General features: G+C 48.1%; 1 protein-coding gene across 10 annotated transcripts in view; it reads right to left on the reverse strand.

Moving 5' to 3' along the window:
- Otof (otoferlin) overlaps positions 1-27,887 on the reverse strand; it is a 230,539-nt gene that overhangs the window by 49,160 nt on the left and 153,492 nt on the right. For 9 of the 10 annotated variants that reach the window (XM_008835010.2, XM_008835006.2, XM_029564462.1 and 6 more), the window contains 3 exons: positions 16,039-16,127; positions 7,601-7,700; positions 5,966-6,147 (listed from right to left, as the gene is read on the reverse strand). In XM_008835010.2, the coding sequence (XP_008833232.1) occupies positions 5,966-6,147; positions 7,601-7,700; positions 16,039-16,127 (371 nt within the window). Of the gene's footprint in view, positions 1-479; positions 525-5,965; positions 6,148-7,600; positions 7,701-16,038; positions 16,128-27,887 lie in introns of all 10 variants that reach the window. The other variant, XM_029564463.1, reaches the window with a different exon arrangement.

The following is a 27,887-nucleotide window of genomic DNA, read 5'->3' on the forward strand; positions in this document are numbered from 1 at the left end:
CTTCCCTACCCTAGGAAGCCTTTTGGGAGAATGGAGATGGTGAGGGTCACAAGAGAGTGGTTATCTCTCCTCAGTTCTCTGAGACAGTGCCCAGAGATGGGACTGTAAGGGTTCCATGTTGAAGTGGCCAATCTTGTTTTGACTGGAGGCTGGCCCCTGGCTTCTTGTGATCCCTGCCCCTTAGCCACACCTTCTCTCCTCAGGGATGCCTAAGGTAAGGGGAGCTATTCAGTATAGTGGAGGAGGAACAAGACACTGAAAGGAGGGAGGGTCATCCTCAAGAACCCAGACGGTAAGGCCACCTCCCTACCCCTCCTCACCCTCTCCCAATCCCTCCCCCATAGTCTGAAGGAAAGGCCTCCCATACCCTTCACGTCACCTGCTCCACCAGGACAGCCCCTCCTAGCTCTCTCGGACAGCCCACCCCTCCCTCAGTAGCCCTGTGCACCACCGGCTCTGCCCTGGCCTGGGACACCTACTTGTGCTCGCCATCTCTGCCTCCCTTGGTCTTCTCTCTGCCTTTGCTGAGTAGGGGGAAGAAATGAGGAGACAAGGGGATGTGAGTGTGAGAGGGTGTGGACAGAGACGCTGACAACCTTAGCCCTTGGCCCTGCTGACCCCACACTCCACCCTAGGGGCCTCCCTGTCCCACAGAGCCCTTACTCCTCAAACCTCAGTCTTCTGAGTAGGGGTGCCATGGCCTCAGGCAAAGGCAATCTCTTCTATCCCAGACAGAGAGGTCTGGTAGGTTCCAGAAAATGGGTTGTAGGTTTCCCAGGGTCTGCTCCCACATCTTCTCCCTTGGTTCCTCCTAAGGGGTATGTAGTGCCTTGGCTGAGGGGGCCTCCAGGGAAATAGTGGGCAGGGGAGAGAGGGAGTGCTACCTCTTGGGTGGGGAGGAGACCAGAATGTTACCAGGCAGGGCGGCATTCAGCCACTGAGAAGAAACATGGAGGTGGGGGGGTGGGAGGGTAGGGGTATGCAGTGAGCAAGCCATCATTCTAGGCCTCAGAGCAAGAGAACCATACTTTCATCTTTCTTTAGAGAGGCTTCCAACAACTGGAATGTTCTTGAATGTTCTCAAATCCTCTCCAGTGCTGTGTCATTGAGAATGAAGAAAAGAAACCGAACAACCATTTTTATTTTTATTTTTTTCCCTCTGCTTACACACTGTTCTGACTCAGATCTTGCCCAGGTAGACGTGAGGACACACCCTGACAGCTCAAATCTGCACACAGCCACAGCTGAAGTCCAGCTTTGGCTGTAATATTAGGTAAGTGAGTCAGTTTGTAATGCAAAGAGGCCAACATTATGCTGGCTGCTCAGATCAGCCGGGACCGTTAAGCAGAGGGAAGCTCTGTCAAAGAAGGGGAGACCCCCTTAGCCTCTCTGCCCTAACCTGGCCCAGTTGGTCTTAGGGTCCCTGAGGGCTGCTGGGGCTTGCTCCAACGGAGCAGGGGGCTCCAGTATGTTATCAGGGAACTGAGGCTCAATGGGAGATTTTTGGTCCCCACCCTCATATTTATCCAAGGAGAGATGCTTTTTTTAACCTGAATGGTCAATGCAGGTTCTGAGGGAAGGGCTTTGTTTCTGCTTTTATTTTTCATGTGTATGAGTGTTATGCCAGCATAAATGTAAGTGTACTCATGTTGTTCAATGCCCACGGAGGTCAGAAGAGAGCGCCAGGTTCCCCTGGAACTGCATTTACAAATGGTTGTTAGCTGCCATGTGGGTGCTGGGAATAGAACCCTGGTCCTCTGCAAGAGCAGCCTGTGTTCTTAGCCACTGAACCATCTCTCCAGCCCCTCTGCTTTCGTTTATTAAAGAGCTTTGTAACCTTGCAATGGACTATGAAAGAGAGGTGCATTGCCTGGGGTTGAGCAAATGTCAGCTGGAGTGTAGAACTGGTATTCTGAACAATAACTGGGGTGGCTTCTCTCTCTCCCTTTGGGCTTTGCTCTGATGTAAGAAGTGTTAGGTCCACTTGGAAGAAGGGAGACTTCTGATCTGTCCCCTCCTCACATACTCCAGATTCCTGGGCCATCAAAAAGAATGCACACAAGCCCACATTCTCAAAGTGGAAACTGAGAAGGGAAAAGATTATCTCCTTCTATGAAGAAAGAATGTACTTGTGATTTTACTGCATTCACTGTTACTGCTGCCCTCACCCTTAGCAACAAGGCTGCCAGGCCCTAGGCATAGGCCTTTAGCAGGCCCTGCTATAATGAATCTGTCATCCCAAGAAGTGGACATCTTCATCTGCTTTTTAACGGCGGTTGTGGAAGCTCAGGCTGTTCTTGGTCACTCAGCTGGCAAGCAAGGATCTCACCTTCTGTCTGCATTGCCACAGACCTCCTGGAGGCCTGGATGAGCCTGGGTTTCTGCCTAGTGCTCCCCTTGTGCTTTGGTGCCTCCTCCTGGCTGTGTAAGTACTACTCCTCAGCCAATGTTCTCTCTGTGAGGCAACTCTCCGCCTCATTGAATTCCTTCTCTTCTTTAGCTCAGCTCCCATCTTATCACTCCCAGAACTGATCAAAGCCAGAGGAGGAACAATATGGTGGCCCCTGGGAGCAGGAAGGCCCGCTGGGACCAGGTTCTTCTTAGCACTAGGCCTCACTTGGGTTATTCAGACTTGGGCTGAGGGGTGGGAATCCCAACCTCAGGTGGAGTGGCTGAGTTGGAGAGGTATACTGAGATCTGCTTTACTCCCAAATCCCAGCATAGCCATGACCCTGGCTCCTCTGGCTCCTTGGCAGCCATTGTGACTATGGATCTCAACCTAGCGAAGGGAGGTTGGGAAGGATTTTCTAGCTCCCTGGGGACCATGGGAACCAATGAAGTAGCACCTGAGGATGGGGCAGCCTGTACTGCAACATGTATACACACACTTATGCACACCCCTTAGTGCACATGTGTACCTCTTTCTCAGAGCCCCTGACACGCACCTGTAGCCAGATGCCCTCTGCCCCAGATACAGGAAGGGGCTACCTGGCTTCCACAGGTCTCTACTGGAGTGGAAGAATGTCCATAGGGAGAACAAGAAGAATAGCCCCTGTCACAACCATCCCCTAAATGAGACTCAGCAAAAAGTGACCTAGCAGACACCCAGACGTTATCAGGGAAATCAGAGAGGGGACTAGGTAGCAGAAGGAAGTGAGGGCCATGGAAGTTTTAGGCCTAAACAAAATAGAGAAGATGAGATGGGGAGGGAGTCTCAGAATACAAACATTCTTGGGGAAATGTTCAAGGCTGTATCATTTAGCTATAAGGTTTGAGGATCATTTTCTGTCCTTTCTAAGATGTGGTTCCTAGGATAGTGTCAGCAGGACAGGCTCCAGTGGGGTACATAGCTCCCTGGCATCACACAAAATGTGTATATATGCAAACAGATGCAAACATGAGAGAGAGAGAGAGAGAGAGAGAGAGATTGATTTTTGTCTTTGCCCAGGATAGCTGAACTTCCTGTGGGCAACATTGGAAAAGCCCTTTGTATAGGGTGGGGTTCCAGACCTGAGAGACACCTTGATAACAATGCTTGACCAGGTCAGGTAGTGAGCAGGGAAAAAAACAGTTGGGGTCAAGGTAACATGGAGTCTGAGAGGAAGAACATAAATGGTGACTGAGCATCTATCACCTGCCAGGCACTATGGGCATCACTAATCCTAATACTACTGTGGGTCTGAGTGAACCATCTTACAGATGGGGAGGTGTGGCTCCAAACAGCAGGGCTGGCATTTGAGCCCCAGAATCTTCACTGTACTGTCTGTTGCCAGTATTTTGCCTTCTGGGGGAATTTTGTAAAGAGTGGTCAGGGATCAAAGGTCCCCAGTTGAAGGCAGAGACAAAGAAGCAGAGAGGGACAGAGAAGCTCAGATAACATTCAATATACCAGAGCCCAGGAGAGACTGAACCATGGGAGCCTAGGGTTAAGGGGCAGTAGCTGGGTGGGAGGTTAGGGGTCCTGCTGGATGCAAAGGCTAGGTCTGGAGGTGAGGAGGAGTTGGTGACATACAAGGTGATTTCAGGCCTAGGTTGGCAGCCCCAAATGGCAGCCGGGGAAGCCGTGTGCCCTTACATGCTGCTTTAACCAGGATGGCAACACCTACCCAGAAGCTAGGATCTTTGGTTGCCACTATCGTTCTTGCCCAATTTATCTAGTCGCTGAAATGAAACCCTTTCTCCTGCTCCAGCTCCTGCCTTGGGAGAGACTCACAGAGGTGGGGAGAGAAGGGAGAGCCAGGCTGCTGTGCGGGGAGGGTGGGAGGAGCTCTCTTAGCTCCACCTTCCCGAGGTTCACTCCTCATCTTGCTTTATCTCTTTCACTTTATCCCATCCACCCCACACTTCACTGACTGGGTATTGCTGCTCTCCTGCCACTTTGCAGAAGGAAGCCCTTCAGCCACCAGGAGCTCCTGAGGAACTTGTTTCCCACGGAGGTCTCTGAGCATCCTGGAGCCACTCGCTGAACTCAGTCCTGGTACTGACCCAGAGAGGGATGGTGACCAGTCAGTCACCCAGCTGAAGAAAGCAGATTCTGAGTGGGACTTAATGGAGCTAGCTCTCCTGATTTGGATCAGGGCTCCTTTCCCTACAATGAATAACTCCTCTGTGGCTCTGTCTTCTGGAAGCCCTTTCTTAGAGCCCACTTTGAACCAGTCCTGCCCAGTTCTTTACCATGTATTGTTGGCAGATGGGGACAATGGCCGTTACATTAGTGTCCCCTCAGGTCCTATCTGGTCACCACTCTTCTCCTTAACATTTCTAATCCTGTTCCTGGCTCTTGGATGAAGAACCCACTGTCACCAGCCCTTTCTGTGCGGCATTGGGCAACTCATTTACAACCTCTGACATTCCCCTTGGCTCTCCCATTAGCAGGTAAGGAGATGGTTAGAGAAATTACGTGATTTGCAGGTCCTCAGACCTGGGCTTCTGCTAAACAGCCTAGTGTCTGAGGGGAGACATGGCTGGCCCGAAGCAGAAAGTTCCAGATTTTCTTAAACTCATGACTGAGTAGTGGGGGTGGCAGTGAGAGTGTGAGTAGTTCACAAGGATAAAGAAAATGTAAAGTGTAAAGAAAGAGAACATTAGTCCAACAAAAGCACATAGATTCTACCACACTGACTGGGAACCTGTGTGCTTCTCAGGACAGGGGCTGAGTAAACTTCTTTGCCTGGGAAGAATGGTAGAAGGAGAGTAGAGTGAGAAGCTTCCAATGTCATTGGAACCCTACTCTTAAAACACACCCCGTCCTTTAGATGTAAGTCCAAAGCATCTTACACAGTGTTCCTAGCACCCTAGGTATTTAGGGATATGTCGCTAGCCTAGATTCTGCTCTTTTGGCTCCAAGAGTAATATAATTGCATTTTTTTTTTTTTTTGGTGAAAGTACTGCATGTGGAAGGATTGGGTCCAGTCATAGCTCCCTGTCATCTGTAAGTGGCAGGACATTTGGGGGGGGGTGTGTGAATTCTGGATATAGAAGTACCTGGACACCTTTTTCTCAAGAGAGCAGTAGCCAGGTCCTGACCAGGAACTGCTGGTCTCACTCTAGCAAGAAGACTGCTCTCTCTTAGGGGTCTTTTCACTGGGTCAAGGCAGAGATCAGGCTGCCTGGGCCTGGGTGGCACTGTTGGGTTTTAGACCAGGGAAACCAGGGCCTCCTCTACCTCCTTCTCCCATTTCCCTGGGAGGCCAGAAGGTTTAGCCCTTCTCCTCAATATTAGAACTCAACCTCCCAGATCTTTGCTTCTCTTGAGGCTGGAGCAGCCCTGGTGTCTCAGTCTGCTCTGGGATTGGGAGCCGGGTGAGGGATGATGCCAAGCATCTTCCTACCTCTTATAGGTCTCTATGACAACTCAGCCCCACACTTTGAACCCAGCCAGGCCTGGAGGACCTTCCAGAGCACCAGCCTCAGGCCTTCCAGGCCTTTGGCGACAGTGTGCAATTAGAGGGCCCCGGCCTACTACCTGCGGAAGCTCTTCTCTCCAGGTGTTCGGGAGCTGGGGTGGGAGCCAGGCAGCAGTCCATCTGTCTCCTGGCTATCCTTTTCCTCCTCCTGAAGAGATTCTTCTCCCAGGAAGTCCCCGTCATCCCAAGAGCCCACTGTACCATCTGTGGCCTGATACTGGACCTCCATGCATAGACTGGTCTGGAGGGAGAGAGGGGTGGTGAGCAGCTGGGGTGGCAATTGAGGTCCCAGTCCCAGATACCCTGTGGCATTTGGGAAACACTTTTATTCCCTGTGAAGACAGGTGAGACCCTTCACACTTCAGTTTTCCAGATGAGAAAATCAAGGTTAAGTAAGACTGATACATGTGGCTCTAGTCATCTCAGTGAGATCAGACTGCAGATCCTGCTGTATTCTTCCCAGGTACCCAAGGTCAGGGGCTACCCTGGACAGCTAGGTTGAGGCCTGAGGCTGGGATCTCTGAGTTCACTGTATACATAATTGATAGAATCATTCAATGTCCCCAAAGACAAAGTTACCTAAGGAGGTACCTTCTCAGATATTAGGCTAGGTATAGGCAAGCCCATCTGGCAATGTCATGAAACTAGCTGGACATGTCTCCCCAGAGAGGACCCAGTCCTGCACTCCCTCCAGCCATGGACAGTCAGTACTTCTTCCCATTCCTTGACACCCCACTTCCTAGCCTAGAGAGAAGAGGATCTTGGGGTTGCATTGAGCTTTTCCTCTGGAGAAAGTAGAGCTCCAAATCTGGGCCCAGCACCATGCAGAACCCTGGTAGAGGGACCATGCATACAAGGTACAGCGCCAATTTACACTTGGGCAAACTGAGGTAAGAGATGATCAGTCTTATTTTAGACATTATTGCGCTTTCTAAGCATGTTCTATGTATTCTCTTTGACCTCTCTGAACAATACTGTGAGGTAGATGCCACACATTTGCTCACTTTGCAGATGATTTGTGGATGTTTTAATAAAGAATCAAACCCAAGGGTCAGGCTCCTTATCACCATGCCAGCTTCCCATGACTGGCCACAGAGGAGCTGGAGGGGAACTGGGAGGCAGAAGCAGAGCCTGAGGGCTGGGAATCAAGGTTTTCTTTTGTTGGGACACACATTGAAGGTGGATTGTAATCACTATTTCATTTGTGGCCCAGCTGATTTGAGTAGAAATGGACAAATGGAGCAGAAAATGAGATCCTGGCCCTCCCTGGCTCTCTGACCTTACAGAAGAGTCACATCAGATGCACAGACTAGAGGCCATGACCCGGAGGGACAGGCAAGGCTCATCTTGGCCTTTGGATATGAGAGACAGAGACAACACTTATTCTTTCCCAAGCTGGATCCAAATGGAAGGGCACATGATGGAGAAGGGATGGCACCCCCATGACCTTCCTTACCACTGTTCCTTACCACTGTTATTGTAGGAAAGCCTGGTGTGTACGTGGGATAGAGCCAGCCATACTACAGGGGCTCCAGAACCAGCTATCACACAGTCAGCTCTGACAGAGCCTCCCTGATATCCTCCTCCCACCTCCCTTACCACTCATGAAAAACTCTTCTGTAGGGACAGGGTTGTACAGCAGACTCCCTGGTGATCCAGTGATGGGAAAGTCCAAAGACTTCTGACACACCCACCTTAATGATAGCATTGTTGTCATCGATCAGTGAGTCGGTCACCTCCACACGGTTCTCCTCCACTACCTTCTGTAGCACCATGCGGAAGGTCCCAATTAGCCTGTGAATGGCAGAGGGGCGTGGCCAGAGTGAGGAGTAAGGCTGATGTCCCTAGGGTAGTGGCTGACTGGCAAGGAGACAGGGAAACTTGTGAACATCTTAGGCTGGGACTGGCTATAGTAACCCAAGAACCAGGACTGGCCTGACTAGGACAGTATGTCTGTGAGGATAGTTTGATCCCTTATAAGTGGTTGTATATGTGGTATCGGTTTCCCTGGAAAACTGAAGAGGAGAGAGAACCCTATGTGATGTCCACACATTGGGACAGGGCAGGTGGAAAGGGGCTGCACTGGGCTTCCTGTAGAGTGCAGCTTCCAGATGCCATAATGGAGGGGAAGCTCTAAGGCTGCTGCTGATTTGTTTGTGTGTGGATATGATGATGGAGAGTGAACACAGGGCCTGGAGCATCCTAGGCAAATGCTTTACCACTGAAAAAGCATTTCATTCATCCCACATCTGCAACCCATAAGCTCCTGGTGAACAAGGACCTCTGTGACTGCAGAATCTCCTTATTTCATCTGTACAATGAGAACAAATATGCAGAGTTGGGCAGAGGACACAGTCTCAGTGTCAGAGACACTGGATCTGAAACTCAACTCTGATGCTTACCCAGAAGGCATCCACCTGGGAAACTCACCTCAGCTTCCTCAGCCTTGGCTTTCTTCTAAGCTAATGACCCCAACTTTGCCTCATGAATGGGATGGTCTGGTTAGGCTCTTATCAGGTCCTCAGCACACACTCTACCCCATGTTCCCATCATTGCGTATGCACCATGAGCTCTGCTGTGACTCTGCCTGTGACTTCTATGTCTAACCTCTATGTGCTATTTCTTGCACGCTAGAGGACCTCAACATCTGCTGGCTGAATGAATGAGCAGCAGTGGGTGCCCAATAAATGCTGACTTGGATCTCTCACCCAGAGGCTGGAAAGCTGTTGCTCTTGGAGAAAGCAGGGTGCTCAGACAGATGCCCTCACATGGTATATTTACCTGTACCCACAGAGAACACACACACTATTTCTATATAAGTGAAGAAGGCTTCAGGGCACACAAAGAGCATGAGGGCTGGAAAGGACCCTCGGGGTCATCTGTGCTGCCTGTGGTTTGTATAGGAGGAAGCTGGGTCCAAGAAAGGGAGCAGGAACACAGCTGATTAACGGCAAGTCTGAGTGAGATGACCTATCAGATGAATTCTGGAATAGACAGTTGTTGTTTATGTCATACTAAGGGATGAGGAAGATGAACACTGATTAAAAACAATCCTGGGGCTAGGAGATGACTCAGTGGGTAAAGTGCTTGCCATACAAGGATAAAAACCTGAGTTTGGTTTCCCAGCACTAATGTTTGAAAGAAGAATCTGGGAGCAGTGGCACTTGTCTACAATGCCAACACTCAGGGAGCAGAGACATGTGGGTCTTTAGAGCTCACTGGCCAGCCAGTCTCGTTGACTCAGTGAATGTCAGATTCGGTGAGAGATGCTATCTCAAGAAATGAGGTGGAGAGTGACAGAGGAAGACACCCAGAATCAATTTCTGACTTCCACATTCATACATAAACACAAAGACACACACACACCCCACACGCATGCAGATGTGCACATGCATGTATACTCACATGTCCATGCACACACATATACATGAAGACATATTTAAACCTCAAAACACACAAAATCTTCCCATTTATGTCAAGTGCACATGGTGGGACTGGTCATGTTGGATGAATATGAAGAGCTTGCCTCCAAGCTCAGAGCTTCAGGTTTCTAGACTCTTCTCAGAGCAACCCTGTGGAATCCCCTAGCCCCATCCCGGCTTCTCAGATGGGGAGATGCACAGAGGGATGCTCTGGGCTGGGGACTGGGAGATCCCAAGACATTGCTCCATACTCTTAGTTTTACCTTTATAAAGAGGTGGAGGCAACAATAGATGATGGCCACGAAAGAAGGAACTGGCCTTGTTGAAGCCTCACCTCTTTTGGTTCTAAATCAGGGGCTCTCAAATTTCAACAGGAATAGAATCCAGAGGAATCCCTTAACTCCACATGCACTGCCAATTTCCATAGGGCAAATACTCCCACCACAGCCAGTTTCAATATTCTAGCAGTGCAGTCCCTGATCTCAGCTACGTTTGCTCACTCTCCAGGCTTCCCCTTCAGGGGCTGATCAGCAGGTCAGAAAGGCCTGGGAATGTGCACTTCCTAGTGTCTAGTTCTTGCTGACGTAGCTGCTTGGGACACCCATTGAGAATCTCTGACCTACTCTGAGCCTTTGCTGATGGGCTCTTCGGGCCACTGCCACTCCACCAGGCACCTGTTGAATGTTGGAACTCAGGCACATCTGTCCTCATTCTTGGAGGTTCAAGAACAAAGAAGGTCCCTCTGATCTGCAGAGGTGCTGCAATGTGATGAGACACCCCCCAGGGGGCAGAAGGGAGCTATTCTCCTGCATGTACTCCAGAGCTTCTGAGGTCTTCTAGACTTCCTTTGCCTGAGAGTTTCAGAGCCTAGACTTGGGAGGGGCTTGAGAGGAGAGCTTGGCCTCCCAGAAATCCCTGAAATGACCTTCCTACCAGGCTTTCAATTTTCTTCCAAACATGCTGGCACAGTGACATCAGTATTGCATATTGCTCCCCTGCTAGTCCACTCATTGCTGCTTGTATCACACAGCAGTCTGAGAGTTTGGCTCCCTGGTAGATCCCCCGTTCCTTATTTCCTGGTCCAAGCTCTGTAAACTTGCAGTCTGACTGCTATCCAGGAATGGAGGAGGCTCTGGAGTCAGACCGAAGTGACTCATCCAGCAGTCCCTCAGGGGCATTTCTCTACCTAGCAGCTGTATGATCCTGCCTAGTTCTGCAATCTACGTCTTACTATGTTTTTCTCTCAAAAGAGTTGATGCCACCTACTTCCCTGGATGCTGGCATGGAGATACTCATGTGAAATTCTTTTTTTAAAATTTTATGTATATGAGTGTATTACCTGCATGTATGTGAGTGCACCCATGTTGTACAATGCTGCGGAGGTCAGAAGAGGGCTTCAAGATTCCCCTGGAACTGGAGTTAATGATGTTTCATAGCCACTATGTGGGTGCTGGGAATCAAACCCAGGTCCTCTGCAAGAGCAGTCAGTGCTCTTAACCACTAAGCGATCTCTCCAGCCCCTCATGTGAAACCCTTTAATGCTGCACCCCGCCCCCATCACGGCCTCTTTCCTCCCTGCTCTTGTGTGGGGCTTGCCTCTGGAGGGCCCAGCCAGGAGTGATTGCTTTTTGGAAGCTGTACCCTCTACCTTCCTCTGCACAGCCTCATAGAGCCAGGGCCTATTTTGACCAGGAGTGAGGTGAGGGTGGGACACTAGGCATTTGCACTCTCAAAAAAGAACTCGCCACACCTCCTGAGAGTGGCCCGAAGGGGTTTAATTAATAGCTCCTTTTTCCTCAAATAAACAATAAAAATAAATAATATTCTTTGAAATGGATAATTGATATTATCTCAGCAAAGAATGAATAAAATCCTTTTACAAAGCTTTGTGTTTCTTATGGGTACCATCTAAGCAAAACCAGGGTTCTTGCTTCAAAAACATAGATTTGAAACAGAAGCTCTCAGCTCGTCATCTATAGACATTCCCTGGGAAATGGATTGGGGGCAGGATAGGTCTGAAAGTCCCTATCTCTGACCTTTATGTCAACCCCATAATGACTCTGCCTACTTCAGCTGCCTTCGTGAAGCTTGGCTATAAACACAGCAGGGCTCACTTCTCTGGTAGGGGGGTGGTTAGAGGGGAGATCACCTAGGAGGGGTACATTGGGGTGACTGAGGAAGGGTGGGCTCATAGACCCCTTGCACAGCTGGGTTGTTCCAGTGATATGGAGGTGTGAAGGCATTTGTTCTTTGGTCCAGGGAGTGGAGACACGTGAGTCTTTAGAGGTCACTGACCAGCCAATCTAGCTGACTCAGTGAACATCATGTTCAGTGAGAGACACTATCAGGTGGTGTAATCCTCCTGAGGGACTGCTGAATGAGTCACAGCTGTCTGACTCCAGAGCCTCCTCCCTTCCAGGATTGCAAGTCCACAGAGCACTGGCCTAGTGTTACTGTCCTGACAAAGGAAATATATTCCAAAGAGACACTTGTGCCACTCCCTTTGACTGTCAGACTATTAAAACACGGTCCTCAAGATATTAGAATTCCTTCAGGAATCTCATACCAGGACAAAGAAAAGGCTGAAGCCCTAGTGCCATCCAGAGGAAAAACTTGTCCCCTAGAATGAAATTTTAAAAAATATTTTATTTATTATTTTTATTTTATGTGTATGACTGTATTGCTGCATGTATGTAAGTGCATCCATGTTGTGCAGTGCCAGTGGAGGTCAGAAGAGGGTGGCAGATCCCCTGGAACTGGAGTTATGGACAGTTGTTAGCTGCCATGTGGGTGCTGGCAATTGAACCCTGGTCTTCTGAAAGAGCAGTCTGTGCTCTTAACTGCTGAGGCATCTCTCCAGCCTCCCCTCCACCCATGCCCCAGAATGAAATTTTACAAAGTTTAAACCACTTGAAGAGCACCTTGCAGGACAGACTGGAACTGAGACAGTAACCAGTCAATGCTGGGCGGGGCCATACCTTCACCAGGACTACTTGGTTACTCATACCTGTTGCCTTCAACAGGTTTCTATTTAAACTTAACCCTGTGTCAGAATCCCAAAGATGGATTTGTGTGTGTGGGTCCACTGGACCTCTTATTTGTTCCTCTCCCCTGTGTGGCCACAATGAATAAATCTCCTTCCCTTTCTTTTCTCTATTACTTGTCTCTTTAATTGGCCTGCTGAGGACAGATGACTAAGCCTAGCTTGTTAGGGCTACCAGGATCCGGGCTCTGATCCTAACAACTCTGGAAACACTAGGGGTGAGGAAGTAGAAGTTGAAGTCCTGGCTTCTGAATCTGCTGGACAAATACTTTATCTGGGTCTCAGTTTCCCCCAGGCTGACCCCATATCCTCTGACAACACCCCTTATGTGGCCTGAGCAGCTTATCCATTACAAAGAGGGGACCCCTCATAGAGGCTCCACAGAGGATCCTGGGTGAGGCTAGGAGTCTCAGGCAACTGGCCAGCAGGGAAAAGGCCTCAGATACAGATGGGCCCACAGACTTACCACAACAGAGCAGCAACTAGGCACCAGAATCCTGTCAATAATTCATCACCTCCCTCTGGGAGCCGGTGTCAAGTGCCCTGAGCTTGGCCTGGCCTCCTTTGTGCTCCTGACTCTTGAATTATTCAGGGCCCCTGGCATCCTTGGTAGTAGGAACCATTGCCCCTTAAAGTCCTGAAGAGGCTGCAAAGGATGCATAAAGTCCCCTCATCCTGATATCATGTTTTAATGGTTCGAGAGAGGAGGCCCTGTTCTAAGTGGTAAAGCATACTTGGGGACCTAATGATGCCTGACCAGGATGGTTCCTGTCTTCTGGAAACCCCTAATACTATGGGATGGAGCCAAGTGGGCCTCTTCTTTGGCCTTGACTACATGATGTGAGGCCCTAACCCCACATGACTCCAAACACCCCACCCCCAAGTTGGCCTATGTTAGGATAGGCCTGTGTCTCCACAAAGGCACCTTTTCTCTCCATCCTAGATCCTAGCCAACAGTGGCTTGGACATTCTCTAGGTCCTCTTTTACCCCTATCTTCCTTCTCTTGGGTGAGGCAGGAAGGGAAGGTAAAGGGGAGAGGTAGGAAAGAGCCTCAGGTCCTCTGTCTTCCCTCTTCTTGGCACTTAAGAATACCTAATTTGGGACCGTAGCAATGTCTCAGCAGTTAAAAGCACCGGCTGCTCTTGCAGAGGACCCGGGTTCAGTTCCTAGGACCAACATCACAGCTAACAACCATCTATAACTCCAGTGCAGCGGGGTCCAGTGCCCTCCTCTGACCTCTGTCGACATTGCACACAGGTGGTGCACTTATATACATGCAGACAAAACACTCATATGCACAAAAATTTTTTTTAAAACCTTCCTAATTTGAGCCTTAACTTTTGGTATATTCACTATGTGATGGGCTGTCTCCCAAAAAATTTCCCAGATCCTTTGATTTATTTACAGCAGGAGTACTGATGTGTTCAGTGTTCAGACTTTTCTACATTTCTGTATCTGGTCCAGTAACTTCTGTTGTAAGCAATTTGGCAACCTCTTCCAGGTTCTGTTTCCTCCATTACTGTTCATTCTCTGGTTGCTGGGAGTTACAGAGGTTTAAAAGAGAAGGTGGAAGATATAGGTCTTAGCTCCAGCCTTTCCAGGGCCAACTCACATGACCTCCATATGCCTCTGAGACTGTTTCCCCTTTTGCACAGTGAGGGCTTTACTGCTGAGCCACAGGGCTCCTGGAGGCTCTGACATCTGTGGGCAAGAGATGGGATTCTTTGGTACCCTTCCTGCCTTCTGATTCTGTCTCTTCTCCACATCCACTTGGTCTGTGTTGGGCCCTCCTCTTGTTTCTGTTTCTTCTGTCCTCATAAGTCACAGGAGTATCTCACACCAAGGAAGAAGGCCATGCATTATTTTGGGGGCTCCTGGTGGGATGTTTTTCAATAACTTTTCTTATGGTACCAGAAGAAGCTGCCAGAGTGATGTGATCCCCTGAGAGGCAAAGAGGAGGCCTCTGTATCCTAAACATCTTTCCTGTGGTCCTGCCAGCAAGCCTGAAATTCCCTCTATAAGATGCCTACTCAGCTCACCTCTCCCAGTGGTGAGAGTTGACTGTCTCCTGATAGGGCAGAGGTTGGAGAGTTCTATCTTCTAGCTGCTTGCTCTCCTCGTAATGCAGTCTAGCCGTCATCTCCTCATGTGCCTCTCCTCTTCCCATGGCAGAAAATATCTTGAGGATGGGGCTGTGCCTTAATCTCTCATTTTAACACCTGATATGACTAGCATCATTTGCCTGGGTACATAATATTTACATAATAGATATTTAACAAATAACCAGAAAGGGAGGTGGAAGGTTGAAATGATAGATGGATGGAAGAGTAATGGAAGAGTAGATGGGTAGGTGAATGAATGAATGGACAGATGGATGAATGGATGAAAAGATGGATGGGGTGAATGGATGAGTAGATGGGTAGGTGAATGAATGAATGAGCAGGTGGATGAGTGGATGAATGGATGGGTGGGGTGAATGGATGAATAGACAGATGGGTGAATGGTTACTTCCTTTCAGGTTTGCATCTACTTGTCACAAGGCAAGGCTTAGAGTCTCTGCTCCGAGACAACCACAGGTGTTTCCGGAGTTCTTTGACATTTTGATTGTTAGCCTTAGCCTTTAACAGTTGTGCCATCTTTCCAGCCTAACCAGTGGTGTCCCTTATAACAAATATGAGAAGAGCAGATCCTTTGCCTCCCCTGCTTAGACAGCACTATTTCTTCTAACCTGACCCAGGATTAGGTCAGCTTTTTCGAATATACTTTCTTCTGACTGTTGAGTCCTGGAGGGCCTTCACTGAGCTAATACCTCTGCACCTATTTGGACATCCTGTGGTTCACCCATGACCTTCTCTAGCTTATAGAAGTCCAATTAATGTTTGACTCTAAGGCAGGATTTTCCATTTCTTATGTTTGGCCACCATCCTAGATCCTTTCAAATTCTGTTTGTTGCCCTGAGAGAGAAGAATGGAAACTACATTGGTTGAATTCTTTGTAGGATAACACCCATGGGGTGGGTACATTCCTTCACAGCAGGGGAGCGCTGCGAGGACAGGTACCTCTTTCTTCAGTACCTAGTTCAGTGCCTGATGTACAATAGGTGGCACTTCATGAACATTTGTTGAATGAATTAAACCATCTGCATTTCATTCTCACAGCTGCAGAGTCTTATATTTTAACCTATGAGGTCCTTGAACTCAGAGGGGTTATATAACCTGCCCAGGGTCACATACTAAATGACTAACCTGAGGGTCTAAGATAAGGCTTGCCTCTTAAACCACAGCACCAAACAGCCTCCATGAGGCAAGTAAGCCTCAGCACCACAGCTGTTCTGTAGAGGATGTGTGAGCATTCTCTTGTGACTTCTCTGATGTGCTGCTGACCCCCACCATGAATAAGGAGGAGCTTAGAGAAAGGGGCTTGAAGCTTTGTTGGGGTGGGGACAGAGGGATGGATGGGAGAGTGAGATGCTCTTGATTGACAATCATTGAGAGGACCAGAGTACTCTGAGACCCCATGAGGGAGAAGGAAGGGTAGCATGAGCCTAAGACTCCTTCAGTCCTCAAAGATGGATTCAGGGCAGGCTAGGGATACAGGGTTCTATTTTAAGTCCAAGAGAGGGTGGTCTGAGACTAGACCAGACCCCCAGTCCCACCCCACACTTACTTGTTGCTGAAGACTTTGCTGTAGTTGAAAACCTGAATCTCCAGCATCTCGTTTCTGTCAATGCTGCTGGCCACTGGCCACCGGAATGTCTGCAGGGAGAGACACAGCTGTGACATTTGATGGAAATAGTAGGAAGGGCCTGTGGACAGTGAGAGGAGCCCTCTTGACAGTCAGAGTGGTCCCTCACATGGGCCTGACTCCTCAGACAAAGCATCCACATGTGGGCTCTCATTCCATTCCAATGGCTGCCTTGTACGGTGGGTATTGCCACATTCCTCTTTCAAAAATGGTACTGAGAGACTTGGCAGGCTTCCAAGGTCACAGGGTAACTGGAGGATCTTAAATCCAACAAGGACTTCTGACTCCCAGCTATGTGCTGTTTACACTGTCTTCCAGCTCCTGGGAGGGTAGAGGAAGGGCACAGGCAGATGTGGGTGGGCACCAGGGCAACTGCAGATTTCGGGATGTGAGGATGGTTTCAGTATGAAGTAGGTAGAGTCCTGGCCTTCCAACTCTCTCCCATCAGTCATCTGGATCAGTCCAGGCTCTTCCCTGGACAATCTCCCTATTGTGACAGTGTGAACGTTGGTGACAGATTTTTCACTGTTTAATGTTATGAGAGTCAGACACATACACTGTGCCCAACTCACTGTTTCTAAATGCACACCCTTGAAGTCTTCCCTAAGCCAATAATAATGACAAACAGGAAATTCAGTGAGATTTTTCTCGATGCCCTAGAAGTAGCAACTAAGATCCAACACAAAGGTTCACAGGTGTCATTCTCCAGGGAAAGCCAATGATGGGCAGAATCAAGCACCTCCCTGGAGATTATTCAAGGCCCTGCCACCCTAGCCCTTGCTCAGCCTTTCATTTGGTGGGAACAGCAAAGAAAACTGGGGAAGGAAATGTAGAAAGACTTGGCTCCTAGATCTGGGTGTGATGTTTGTGGGACTTCCTGGAGAAATGATAGTGATCACACACCCTCAAGAAAGACAGTATGATATGCAAGCTCCCTGGATGGCTGGTCTGTTCCCTGATCCTGGTCTTGCAGGAGGCCCTGCCATCTCAGTGGGGCAGGGGCCTGGCTTTCCTCTGTTGGAGATAATAAGTTTATCTTCTGTGAGCCAAGTGGAACAAAGTCAGCCAAAGGACACTGTTTCCAAGAGTTGCCTGCCAAGGGAGGCTATAGAGCTGACCCCCAGTGGCAGGACTGGGGTGGGGTAAAGCCAAGGTTAGAGGCTGGTATCCATACCAGGACTCAGGTCCCTCACAGATCCCACCACATAGTATCTGTGAGGAAGCCTGTCTTTGCAAGCCTACTATACTGATGACACTCTGAGCTGGTCAGAACTTGGCAGAGACCTAGAATGAGATCACGTCCTTACCCTGTTGAATGAGAGGAGCACAGGAGGACCCATGCAGCGACCCATGTATGCTAGGTGAACACCCTACCGAGACACACTCTAGCTGGGCTGGACTTTGGAAGTAGAATAGGCTTCAAGACTGCTCAGCCTTGTTGAGCGATGATATCAGGGATCTCTGAAGATTAGATAGAAAGCAGTGACTTTACTTTTAGATTTCCTTTTTTTGTTCCCTACACAGTTTAGATCACCTAATAAACCAAGAATAAATAATAGGAGTGATAGTAATGACAGTTACTGTTTGTAAAGAATGTTACATTATGCAGGAGACTGAACTCTTTACATCAGTTAGTCTTTTTAATGCCCCAGGAGATTTTGGGTCTTCTCTGCTTCATAGACAGAGGAGCTATAGTTATGGGAAGTGAGGTAAGGCAGAGCTCTTTTGGTGACTGAGTGGGTGACACGCAAGGAAGGCTTCTGAGAGCCAACTCTGCAAGTCTGCCATTCCTCAGCTGGACTCCCTTCTCCTAGACTGGAGACTCCAAGAACTGGGGTTCACAGGGCCTTCCTGGCAGATGACTTCCCCTCCTGTCACCTCCCATTAGGACTGGTAAAGTCCTAAGGGAAACCTAATGTGGGCATGTGAAAGAGAAGGGCACAGAGGAGGGTTGGGCTCTGGGGATGGGTGGGGAGAGAGTCTTTGTGGGGAAGGTAGATGAGTTCCCCACATCCTTGGAATTAGGCAACCTGGCTGCCCAAAGGGCTCGTTCTGCCCCTTCAGCTCTTGATGCCTGCGGCAGCTCAGCTCAGCTCAGCTCAGCTCAGCTCCGAAGAGTGTGAGGGTTTTCTTAATGAAGATGCTTGGATGAAGCTGCAGGAAAATATAGATGATGCACAAGGCCCAACTAATTAACCATGAGTTGAGGGAGCGTGCTGAGGGTCTACCAAGACTGGATTCTTGGGATGGAGCAGGCAGAGTACTTGTTCCACCTGGGAACCTGACACTGGTAGAAGAAAAGGACTGGGAGAAATAAGAGGTTGCCCTAAAGTAGCATCTTCAGAGGGAGGACGTGTTGAACAGTGAATGAAAGGTTCAATTAGATGGATACAAGGTCGAGGGCACAGTTGGAAGTGATGGGTGGAGACAAGGGGATCCACAGAAAGAAGCTGCCAGCCTCTGCTTGTCCCTTGTTAGGGTGTGGTTCACTGGGTCACAACAGATGACAGGACATAAAGGCCAGTCCCAGCCAGCCTAGTGAGGGGCCTGAGCATGGAAGGCTATGGGGTGGATGACAACATCTGGAGGTCAGAGGAAGCATTTGCACGAAGGAGCCACACTAGGTAGGTATGAAGACAGAAATGCCAGGTGCACACCAGAGACCCAAGCCTTTCTTAGAGGCTTTCACTGTGAGATCCTCAGGGAGTTGCAGGGGCATGTCCTGTCTCTGACTTCTCTCCCCCATGTCCTTTTCTCTTGACTCCTTTCTATGCCTCCACTTTCACCCACACCACACTCCCCCTCCTCTCCCTTCCCTCCTGCTTTATTCCTGTCTTTTCTTCTCACTGAGTCCATTTTAGCCTGGGCCAGTTTCCCAGTCTCTGCCTCTTTCTGTTTCTGTCTCCATTTCTGTCTCCCTCTTTGTCTCTCTCTTCTGTCTCTGCTTCTCTTTCTCTGTATTGCTCTCTCTCTCTGCCTGTCTCTCTCTTTGTCTCTCTGTCTCTGCATTTCTCTGTCTCTGTCTCCCTATCTCAGTGGCTCTCTCTTCTATTTCCAGAAGCTTTTTGAGGCCCTTAGCCTCAAATACTGATTAAACTAGAATCTCCAGGCAGGGTCCAGGCACAGTGTGGTGCTTGCTCTGCCTCACCATGTGATACCCTCTGTGACACACCAGACACCAAGCAGGTGCTGGTGTAGTGCTCTTGGATTTCCCAATCTTTAAAACAGTAAGCCAAATAAATTTCTATTCTTTAGAAATTACCCTGTCTCAGCTAGTTTGTTATAGCATCAGAAAAGAGACAAAGACAAATATCTACCTCACAGAACTACTGGGAGAACCAAACAAACTCACACAGGTGATAGGATATTATAAGGGAAGAGAACACAGCACTGCAGAAATGAGTCATTAGTTGATCTGGCTTGTTCTTTCCGGGGTGGGGGGTTGCTCTGTCCCAGTGTCAGCAGCAAGTGAGTCTCCCCGCCCCTTCTCTGCCCCTCCCTCCCTCCCTCCCTCCCTCCCTCCCTCCCTCCCTCCCTCCCTCCCTCCCTCCCTCCCTCCCTCCCTCCGTCCCTCCCTTCTTCACACTTCATCTGTCTTGGCCTATCCATTTCTCATGGCTTTTTTGGCACCTCTTTGTCCTGATTTAATCTCTCTTGACTCATTTTTGCTGTCACTCTCTTTTTTGCCAGTGGGAGTGATACATGCACATGTGCAGAGAACACAGCAAGACAAGATGGGGTGGGGGAGCTTAGGGGTTAGGGACTCCCAGGAGCCATGATACACCATACCTCCCCAAGACAACATTATTTCACTTCTGAAGCATCTGACTGAAGGGAAAGGCTTCTGAAGGGAGGAGGCCTCTGAGGGGAGGGGGCTTCTGAGAGGAGGGGGCTTCTGAGGGGAGGGGGCCTCTCAGGGGAGGGGGACTCTGAAGGAAGGATGTTTCTGAGGGGAAGAGTCTTTTGAAGTGAGGAAGCCTCTGAAGGGAGAAGTTTTCTGAAGGGAGGGGCCTCTGAAGGGAGGGGACCCCTGAGGGAAGGTTTATATCTGGACAGCACTCTTCACAGCAGTGCTCTCTAGCAACACTCCAGCACCATGGCAAATCAGATGCTCTTTTGCTGAAAGGTGTGGGGGAGTAAGAGGTCCCCAGTAGCACACAGCAACACAAAAGATTTATTTATTGAGTGCTGACCTCCTGCCAGGCACTGGATAAACATTTGACACACATTATTCAATTTAATCTTTGATTTACAGATAAGGAAACTGAGACCCAGGTAGTAATATACCTTATTAATTAAGACTCAGACCGCCTGACTCAGTCCTGGCTCTGATGTTTAGCAGCTATATATAGTGATCTTGGATAAGTTACATCACCCCCTAGTGTCCTTATTTGTAGAATGGAGGTGATAACATCACCCAGCCTGGGCTCTGGCACAAGAGAAACACTGAAGAAGCCATGATGCCTCCATTAGCTGGGGTGCCTGCTGCCTCTGTGGCCAGCACTTTCTTTCCAAAGGGATGCTCAGCGGCCCCTTCACCCTTTTCCCACCTCTGACTTCCTTTCGTCCCTTCATAAGATAGAGTCTGTTTCCTCTCTCCTTGAGTCAAGGCTGGCCTTATGGCCACCTTTTACCAATGGAAAGTAACAGAAACAACACTGTGGCACCTAGGCCTGGAAGCTTCCATTTTTCACCATCTTAGAAGTCACTGGCATGCAAAGAAGTCCAGGCCATACTGCTGGAGAGAGACACATTGAGAAAGAGGCCCTGGAGAATGTGAGGCCATGAGGAGGAAACACAAAGGACCCTGATGACAGCCGACACCAAACCATCTCCAGCTGATGCAGTCACACTGTGCACATCCCAACCTCCCAGCTGTCATCCAGTCTCAGAATCAGAAACAACAGTAAAGTGCAGATGGTGTCAGTCATTGGGTTTAGGGTAGTTTGTTATACAGCAGTAGGTAACTGTGACATTATCCCATGTTATCTGTGATTCTCACTATCAGGTCTGTGTCAAGATCACTTCTCCCCATATGTAGGGCTGGGTTCTGTGCCCCTGACCTAGCATCCACATACACTTCCCCATTGGTTCCAAGAACCCTAGGATTCTCTCTCTCAGAGCAATCAGAGCAGGAGCAGAGCTGAGGCACAGGTTTTTGTCTGGACTGGCTACTGTGCCTCTTACTAAGCAAGGGTAACAGAGGCAATGTGGACTTCTTCTAGCACAGAGCTGGGAAGTATGGGAAGTACTGGGTTAATGGAGCTGTTTATTATAATTGTCATTATAGTGCTGTTTGTTCCAGGAGCCCAGCATGGCTTGGTGTGTGGATACTTCAGGGCTGTAGAGGCTTCTGGGGACACAGGGCACAGCTCTATCCCTGGGCATCGCCAGCGTGATGAGTCTCTTCTGTGGTCACAGCAGCTAAGGGTGGTAGCTTTTATTTAGGAGTGCCCAGAAAAGGGTCTGCCTGGAGACTGGTTGGATGAAATCCACCTCACCATCCAAGATTCCATTCTGTCTCAGCCCCCAACAGAGGAGCCTGGCACTGTTAGGGGAAGCAGCTAACCACTGCTGCCTCAAATGTCAAGAGTCATCATACCTCATTCAGGGGCAAAGGTTTGCTGAGTTACTGGACTTGTGTATGGCTTGTGGAGTAGGGTGTGGGGATGTGCCTAGGGGTTCTGGAGACAGAAAGTGACCTGAAATAGCAGTCTGTAATGGGGCAGTTGACAGGAGCCGGGAGGTGGGAACTGGTAGTGAGGGAAGGAAAGAGGATCTCTGTCCAGAAGAGTCTTGGGAGCCCCATGAGTATCCAGTTATGACCCAGTTCACCAACTCCAGGCTTAGGATGACCTGGTTGGTAAGGACCACGGCTCAGTACTCTGCATCCTATCAGTTCCAGGGATCTGGGACTCCATAGAATCCCCTGATGAGCATGGGAGGATGACCTGGATTATCCCCAGCTTAACCACTGACTGGATCCATCCTCAGTTATCAAAGATAGTATCCTTAAGGCACAGGCTTCTATGCTTCTGGGGGAAAGTTAGGATTTGCTGCAAAGATTTGGGGTATGATAGTAAAAGACAGTCTTGGGACCTGAAAGACCTGAGTTTGAGTTCTGTGCATATCCTCCTGTCAGAGGCCCTGAGTAGCTCATTTCTCCCTCTAAACTTGCTTCTCCCACTGTGAAACAATGGGGCTCAACTACGTGACCTCTAAGGTCCCTCTAAATGATCATATCTGTGTCTTGCTTACTTCTTATCTTGAACACTAGTGCTAAGAGCCTTTACATACCATCAGCTCTGCTGACCACTCCAGACCTGGACACAGGCCTGTAGTGACAGTGCCAGTGCCAGAATGGTAGATGCCCAATCTTTTATTCATGCTTTCCCTAAGTCCCATGCTATGTGTTAAGCCGATGATGACGAGGATAGGCATGTTCCTGTTTTCTTGGAACTCACAGGCCAGGACTTCCAGGTACAATGGAAGTAGGCAGACAGGCCCAGGTCTCCCTGCTTAGCCACTCCCAAACTGAAGATGGCTCCCTTACCTAGGCTCAGAAGGCCGACAGTCCACTTTTGTGTATACTGAGCACCTGAGGGCAGGACTGAATCCCTTATTTACCTTGCAAGTTACCCTTGGCCCTGGAATCAGACTGGCATTCAAATCCTGGCATGATTCCTTATGAACTGGGACAATGCCCTTCCAGCCAAGTATAGTGAGCAGAAGTCTTGGGCCAACCTCTCCACCCTTGCTGCCCATTGCTAAGTACTTAGGCACTGTGGTTACTCTGGCTTCCTTTGTGGGGTTTGGTCCACACAGTGCCTGTGTTAGAGCCAAACCAGGCTGGGCTTGAGACAGACTTGGTGTGGTCACCCTGCTTCCCCAGCATTACCTCCTGCCTCAGCTTCTCCAGTGATCCAGGCTCAATGAAAGATCTCAGGTTCCAGCCTCTGGGAAAGGGGACACCACCCAGGCTCTGTTTCCATTGCTGTTGGAGGAGCATTGTTTTTCTTCCCAGCTACCCGCTGTCCACTCAGGTTGCTCAGCAAACAGCAACACTCACCTGTGTCTGAGCCAAGGTGGGGCCCTTCCCTTGCTTGGAATTCTCACCCCCACCCCCGCCACCCCAAGAAGCACATTTACCTTCTTGCCCTCATTTCTCTTTCTTGAACTCATGACAGTCTTGTGAGGCAGGTAGTTTAAGGGGAATAACTCCGTTTTAAAGGAGTCCGGCCGGGCATGGTGGTGCACGCCTTTAATCCCAGCACTTGGAAGGCAGAGGCAGGCGGATCTTTGTGAGTTTGAGGCCAGCCTGGTCCACATAGTGAGTTCCAGGCCAGCTAGGGCTACAGGGAGACCCTGTCTCAAAAAGACCAAAAAAAAAAAAAAAAAAAAGAAGAGGAGTCCAAGGCATCAAAAGTTAAGTTGTCTTATCAAGGACAAGAGCACAGGTCTCCTGATTCGCAGTTCCTGAAGGCCCTAGACAGAGTACCAAGGACAGAAGAGACTCTTGGAGGATTCGAAAGGGTTCTTTACCAGACTTGTTTTAAAATCCTTGGCAGGTTGGTTCTTCCAGGAATAGGCTGGCTAGTGTCTGCAAGCCCTGGGGCAGCGTTCTATCACTGCATCCAGACAGGACTTCAAATCTAGTCTCAGTGTCAACCTAGAATCCTGGCTTGGTCACCTCCACTTGTCACTATGTGAGGGACATTTACTCCCTGGGCCTAAGTGCCATCATCTGTGGATTAGTATAGAGACTCAATGGAAAAGGACTGGCTCAGACAGCAGCATTGTAGAAAGTTTGAGCATTATAAGTACTTTAACATTCCTGCCCCCAAACCCCTAGGTACCTGTGGGCTCCTATTATGATAACCAAGAACTTCCTGGTCACCCTTGCCCCATTGGTCACTATACACTGACCCAGAGGCAACCCTATCTTAAATTCCTATGTAGACCATCCTTCTCCCTCCCAGGTAGCTCTAGTCCAGGCACCTTCAGATGCCCAGAACATGCCCCATGCAAATGCTTAGTCGCAGCAAAGATAGCCTCCACGTGACCCATGTTGGGCAGCTCTGGAAAGAGGAAGGACACAGTGATTAACTTTGAATATCTCGTCTATCTGTGGCTCAAGTGACTTAGGTGCAGTGCATGGAAAGGGATGGCTTTATCCTTGTAAGGGGCATCAGGTTGCTTACTGGGGGCCTGGGCTGATAGGTTTCTTAGGAGTCTTAGAAAGACATAGTTGGATGTTATGCTTCACTGACTAGAGACCATAGGCCCAAGGAGGCAGGTCTGTGAGGAACTGGGCTAGCAACTGACTGAGGAAGCAAGGCAGAGAAGGGAGCCAGCAGCTGTGCAACAGAGCCAGGCTTAGGTCTCATGACAGCTTAGTGTGCAGCAGTGTGTCTGTCCTCTATCACAACTACCCTTCATTTTCTCATTGTCTCACAGAGAGACATCATACCCATCCCGGTGTCATTTGACAAGTCTGATAACTGAGGGTAAGCCGAAGTTGAAAGCTGCACAGCCAGGAGGTAGAGAAGGCAAGAACAGAACTTGTTTAGTACTGGTGAGGAGTCCAGCTGTCCCAGGAGCAGTGGGATGCACCCAGGGGGAGGCAGTGGCAGCTGTGTGCCTGACAAGACTAGGAGAGGGCATAGACTTGAGGCTGCTTTTGAGCTCCTGGTAGAGGATGGAGACCTTGTTTCTCCTACCTCCAACTCTGGGCCTGTACTCCCAGCTATACTGTGTGGCTTAGACCCAGAGCGAGGAAAAATAAACTGGTTTAGGTGGCCCCTTAGCCACCTGGTGGTTCAAGTAGACCTCAAGTCTGCCACAAGGCCCTTGCCAGCCCAAACACTGCCAGACAAGAGAGAGAGGCAAAGACCATAAAGAAGGGCAAACTACTCTCACAAGTGAAGCTTCCTTATACAATGGAGTACAGTACACACAGGTCACAACTGGTCAAGTTTTAGAGAATAAGAGAATGCAAAGTATGTGTCCCTGGGTAGGACTCCTATATTGAACTTCACCCACCTATAGTTCAGGGACCACTGTGGAAGAGGGGGTGGAAAGATTGTAAGAGCCAGGGCTCGTTCATGAACACAGAGAAGCAGAGGCTTTCAAGCCACTGGAAGCTTGCACATATGAACTTGTGGCAACAGTGGCATCAAGCACAGGACCCATGCCGGCTCAGTTAAATAAGGCCCCAGAGGGGAGGTGAGAAATGGGTGGCAGGCCAGCCCTAGACTGAGAAGAACTATTGGAGATGGATTGCTACTGGAAGAGGGAGAATATGCCTTACTTATAATCTCTAGATGGGTTGACTGGACTCCATTTACAGAGCTTTAGAAGGTATACTTCAAAAAGACGTATATTGAAGACTCTTTTGGAGGAAGTCCTCAAATGAGAAGAGGAGCAAATTTCACTGATACTTCGAGAGATCTGAGAAGTCACTTTGCACTGAGCATGATGTCACACCATTCAACTTCAGTAAATGCTGCATGAACACCTTTACTCAGACAAAAGACTATCGTCTATATCATGAGACTATTGCATGTCATGAATTGCAGTGTTTTTATTATACATCCAAAGTTTTCTGCTCTTAGAGAAACATAATGGCTTAATTATGAGAACAAAGGTCTTTAATATTTTCATACTATCATTCCTCAGGATATATCAAATTAGCATATCTTTAAATTGTTTTATGTTAGACAAACAAGCACACCCATCTCACAAGTATGTGTCTACTTTCTTCTTTAATAAATGATAAAATTATATGATACTGGAGAATTGCTTTAAAAAACAAGGTTCTGGGTGTGGTGGCGCACGCCTTTAATCCTAGCACTCGGAAGGCAGAGGCAGGCAGATCTCTGTGAGTTCAAGGCCAGTCTGGTCTACATAGTGAGTTCCAGGACAGCTGGAGCTACAGGGAGACCCTGTCTCAAAAAGAGCAAAAAAAGAAAAAAAAAGTTCTGGGGCTGGAGAGATGGTTCAGTGGTTAAGAGCCTTGGTTGTCTTACAGAGGACCCAAGTTCAGTTCCCAGCACCCACATGGTGGCTAACAACTGTTCATAACTCCAGTTCCAGGGGATCCAATGCCCTCTTCTGATTTCTGCAGGCACTGCATGACACGGGTGTACCTACATACATGCAGGTAATACAATCATACACATAAAATTTTAAAAAAGGTTCTTCATGATTTATTATCAGCAAATGGATTGATTATACACCCCCCCACATACCTGGGGTTGCATAAAAATTTCTTGGGTGAAAAGGGGTCCTGAGTGGACAAAGTGTAGGAAGCCCCGATCTAGACAGTATCAGCCTGGGGGTAGAGGAGGTGGGGAAAACAGAGAGACATGAGAAGCTATAAAAGTACTTATGCTAATGAGAAGCGGCAAGAAATTATTTCTGTAAGTTATTAATAGGAACTTTTGATTTAGTAAGGGTAACTACATAAAAGGTACACCTTTCAACTAAATCTGATCAAGACATGGTAAACTGGAAAGGAGAAAAAGAGAAACAAACAGAAAGGATAGTGAATGGGAAATAAAAATAAGATGGTGATAGAAATAATGATGGTCATTAAAATGACAATAAACGGAAATAGGCAAGATCTTCAATTAAGAGCAACACTCATATGGGTAAGAAAGTGAGATCTAATATTATGTCCTAAGAATATATATATATTTAAAAACATGGATACATTGAAAATTAAAAAGATCAAAAAAGGTACTCTAGGCAAATAAGCTGAGATTTGCCGAGTGTGTGTGTGTGTGTGTGTGTGTGTGTGTGTGTGTTCGACAAATGTAGTCCACATTGGCTTCAAGCTTGTAATCCTCTTGCCTCAGCTTCCCAAATGGTAGATTGCAGACATGTTCTACAAACACACAGGCAGCAATCTCGAGTCTGATAAAGTAGAAATCAATGGAAAAACATCATGAGGGACAAGAAGGGAAATCTTATGCCAGTAAATGAGAAAAGGGACATGCAGATAAAGCCATTATGATCATACAGCAACTAATAATACAGTTTCAAGATTTGTTAAGCCACGGCTAAGAATAAAAGGGAGAAATATATAAAACAACCATTTTAGTTATATAATTTATTACAACTGTTTCTGAAACTGATAGATCAAACAGAGAAATTAAGCAGAAAAATGAAAGAACAGTATAATATAATTAATATGCTTGAGCTTATGTAAGCTGTAATACTGAGCTATTAATAAACTCTATACTGAACAAATTCCTTTTAAACAAAGGAGTTTTTATAACTGTGAATTAAGATAGGCCATAACAGAAGCCTCAATAAATTCTACAGACTAGCTTCTTTAATTATAATACAATAAAATCAGAAGTAAAGAAAATGAGAGTTTAAAAAGTCATGTATGTTTGGAAACTAAATAAAATATCTCTACAGAACTCTTAGCTCACAATAGTCACCAAGGAATATAATAAATGTTTAAAACTGAAGAGCAGAAAGCAATTATATATGAAGTTCTGTAGGGCATATATTAAATGTATGCATATTATATATACATATACTATACACAGCTATATATGGCAAAACTTAAAACTTCAAGTACATTTATTTTTTAATTTTTTAAATATTTATTTATTTATTATTATTTTTATTTTATGTGTATGAGTGTATTGCCTGCATGTAGGTAAGTACACCCGTGTCGTGCAATGCCCGAGGAGGTCAGAAGAGGCTGTCAGATCCCCTGGGACTGGAGTTACAGACAGTTGTTAGCTGCCATGTGG

Source organism: Nannospalax galili, unplaced genomic scaffold (assembly GCF_000622305.1).
Source record: "Nannospalax galili isolate Female #2095 unplaced genomic scaffold, S.galili_v1.0 scaffold517, whole genome shotgun sequence".
In the NCBI taxonomy this organism is placed as follows: domain Eukaryota; kingdom Metazoa; phylum Chordata; class Mammalia; order Rodentia; family Spalacidae; genus Nannospalax; species Nannospalax galili.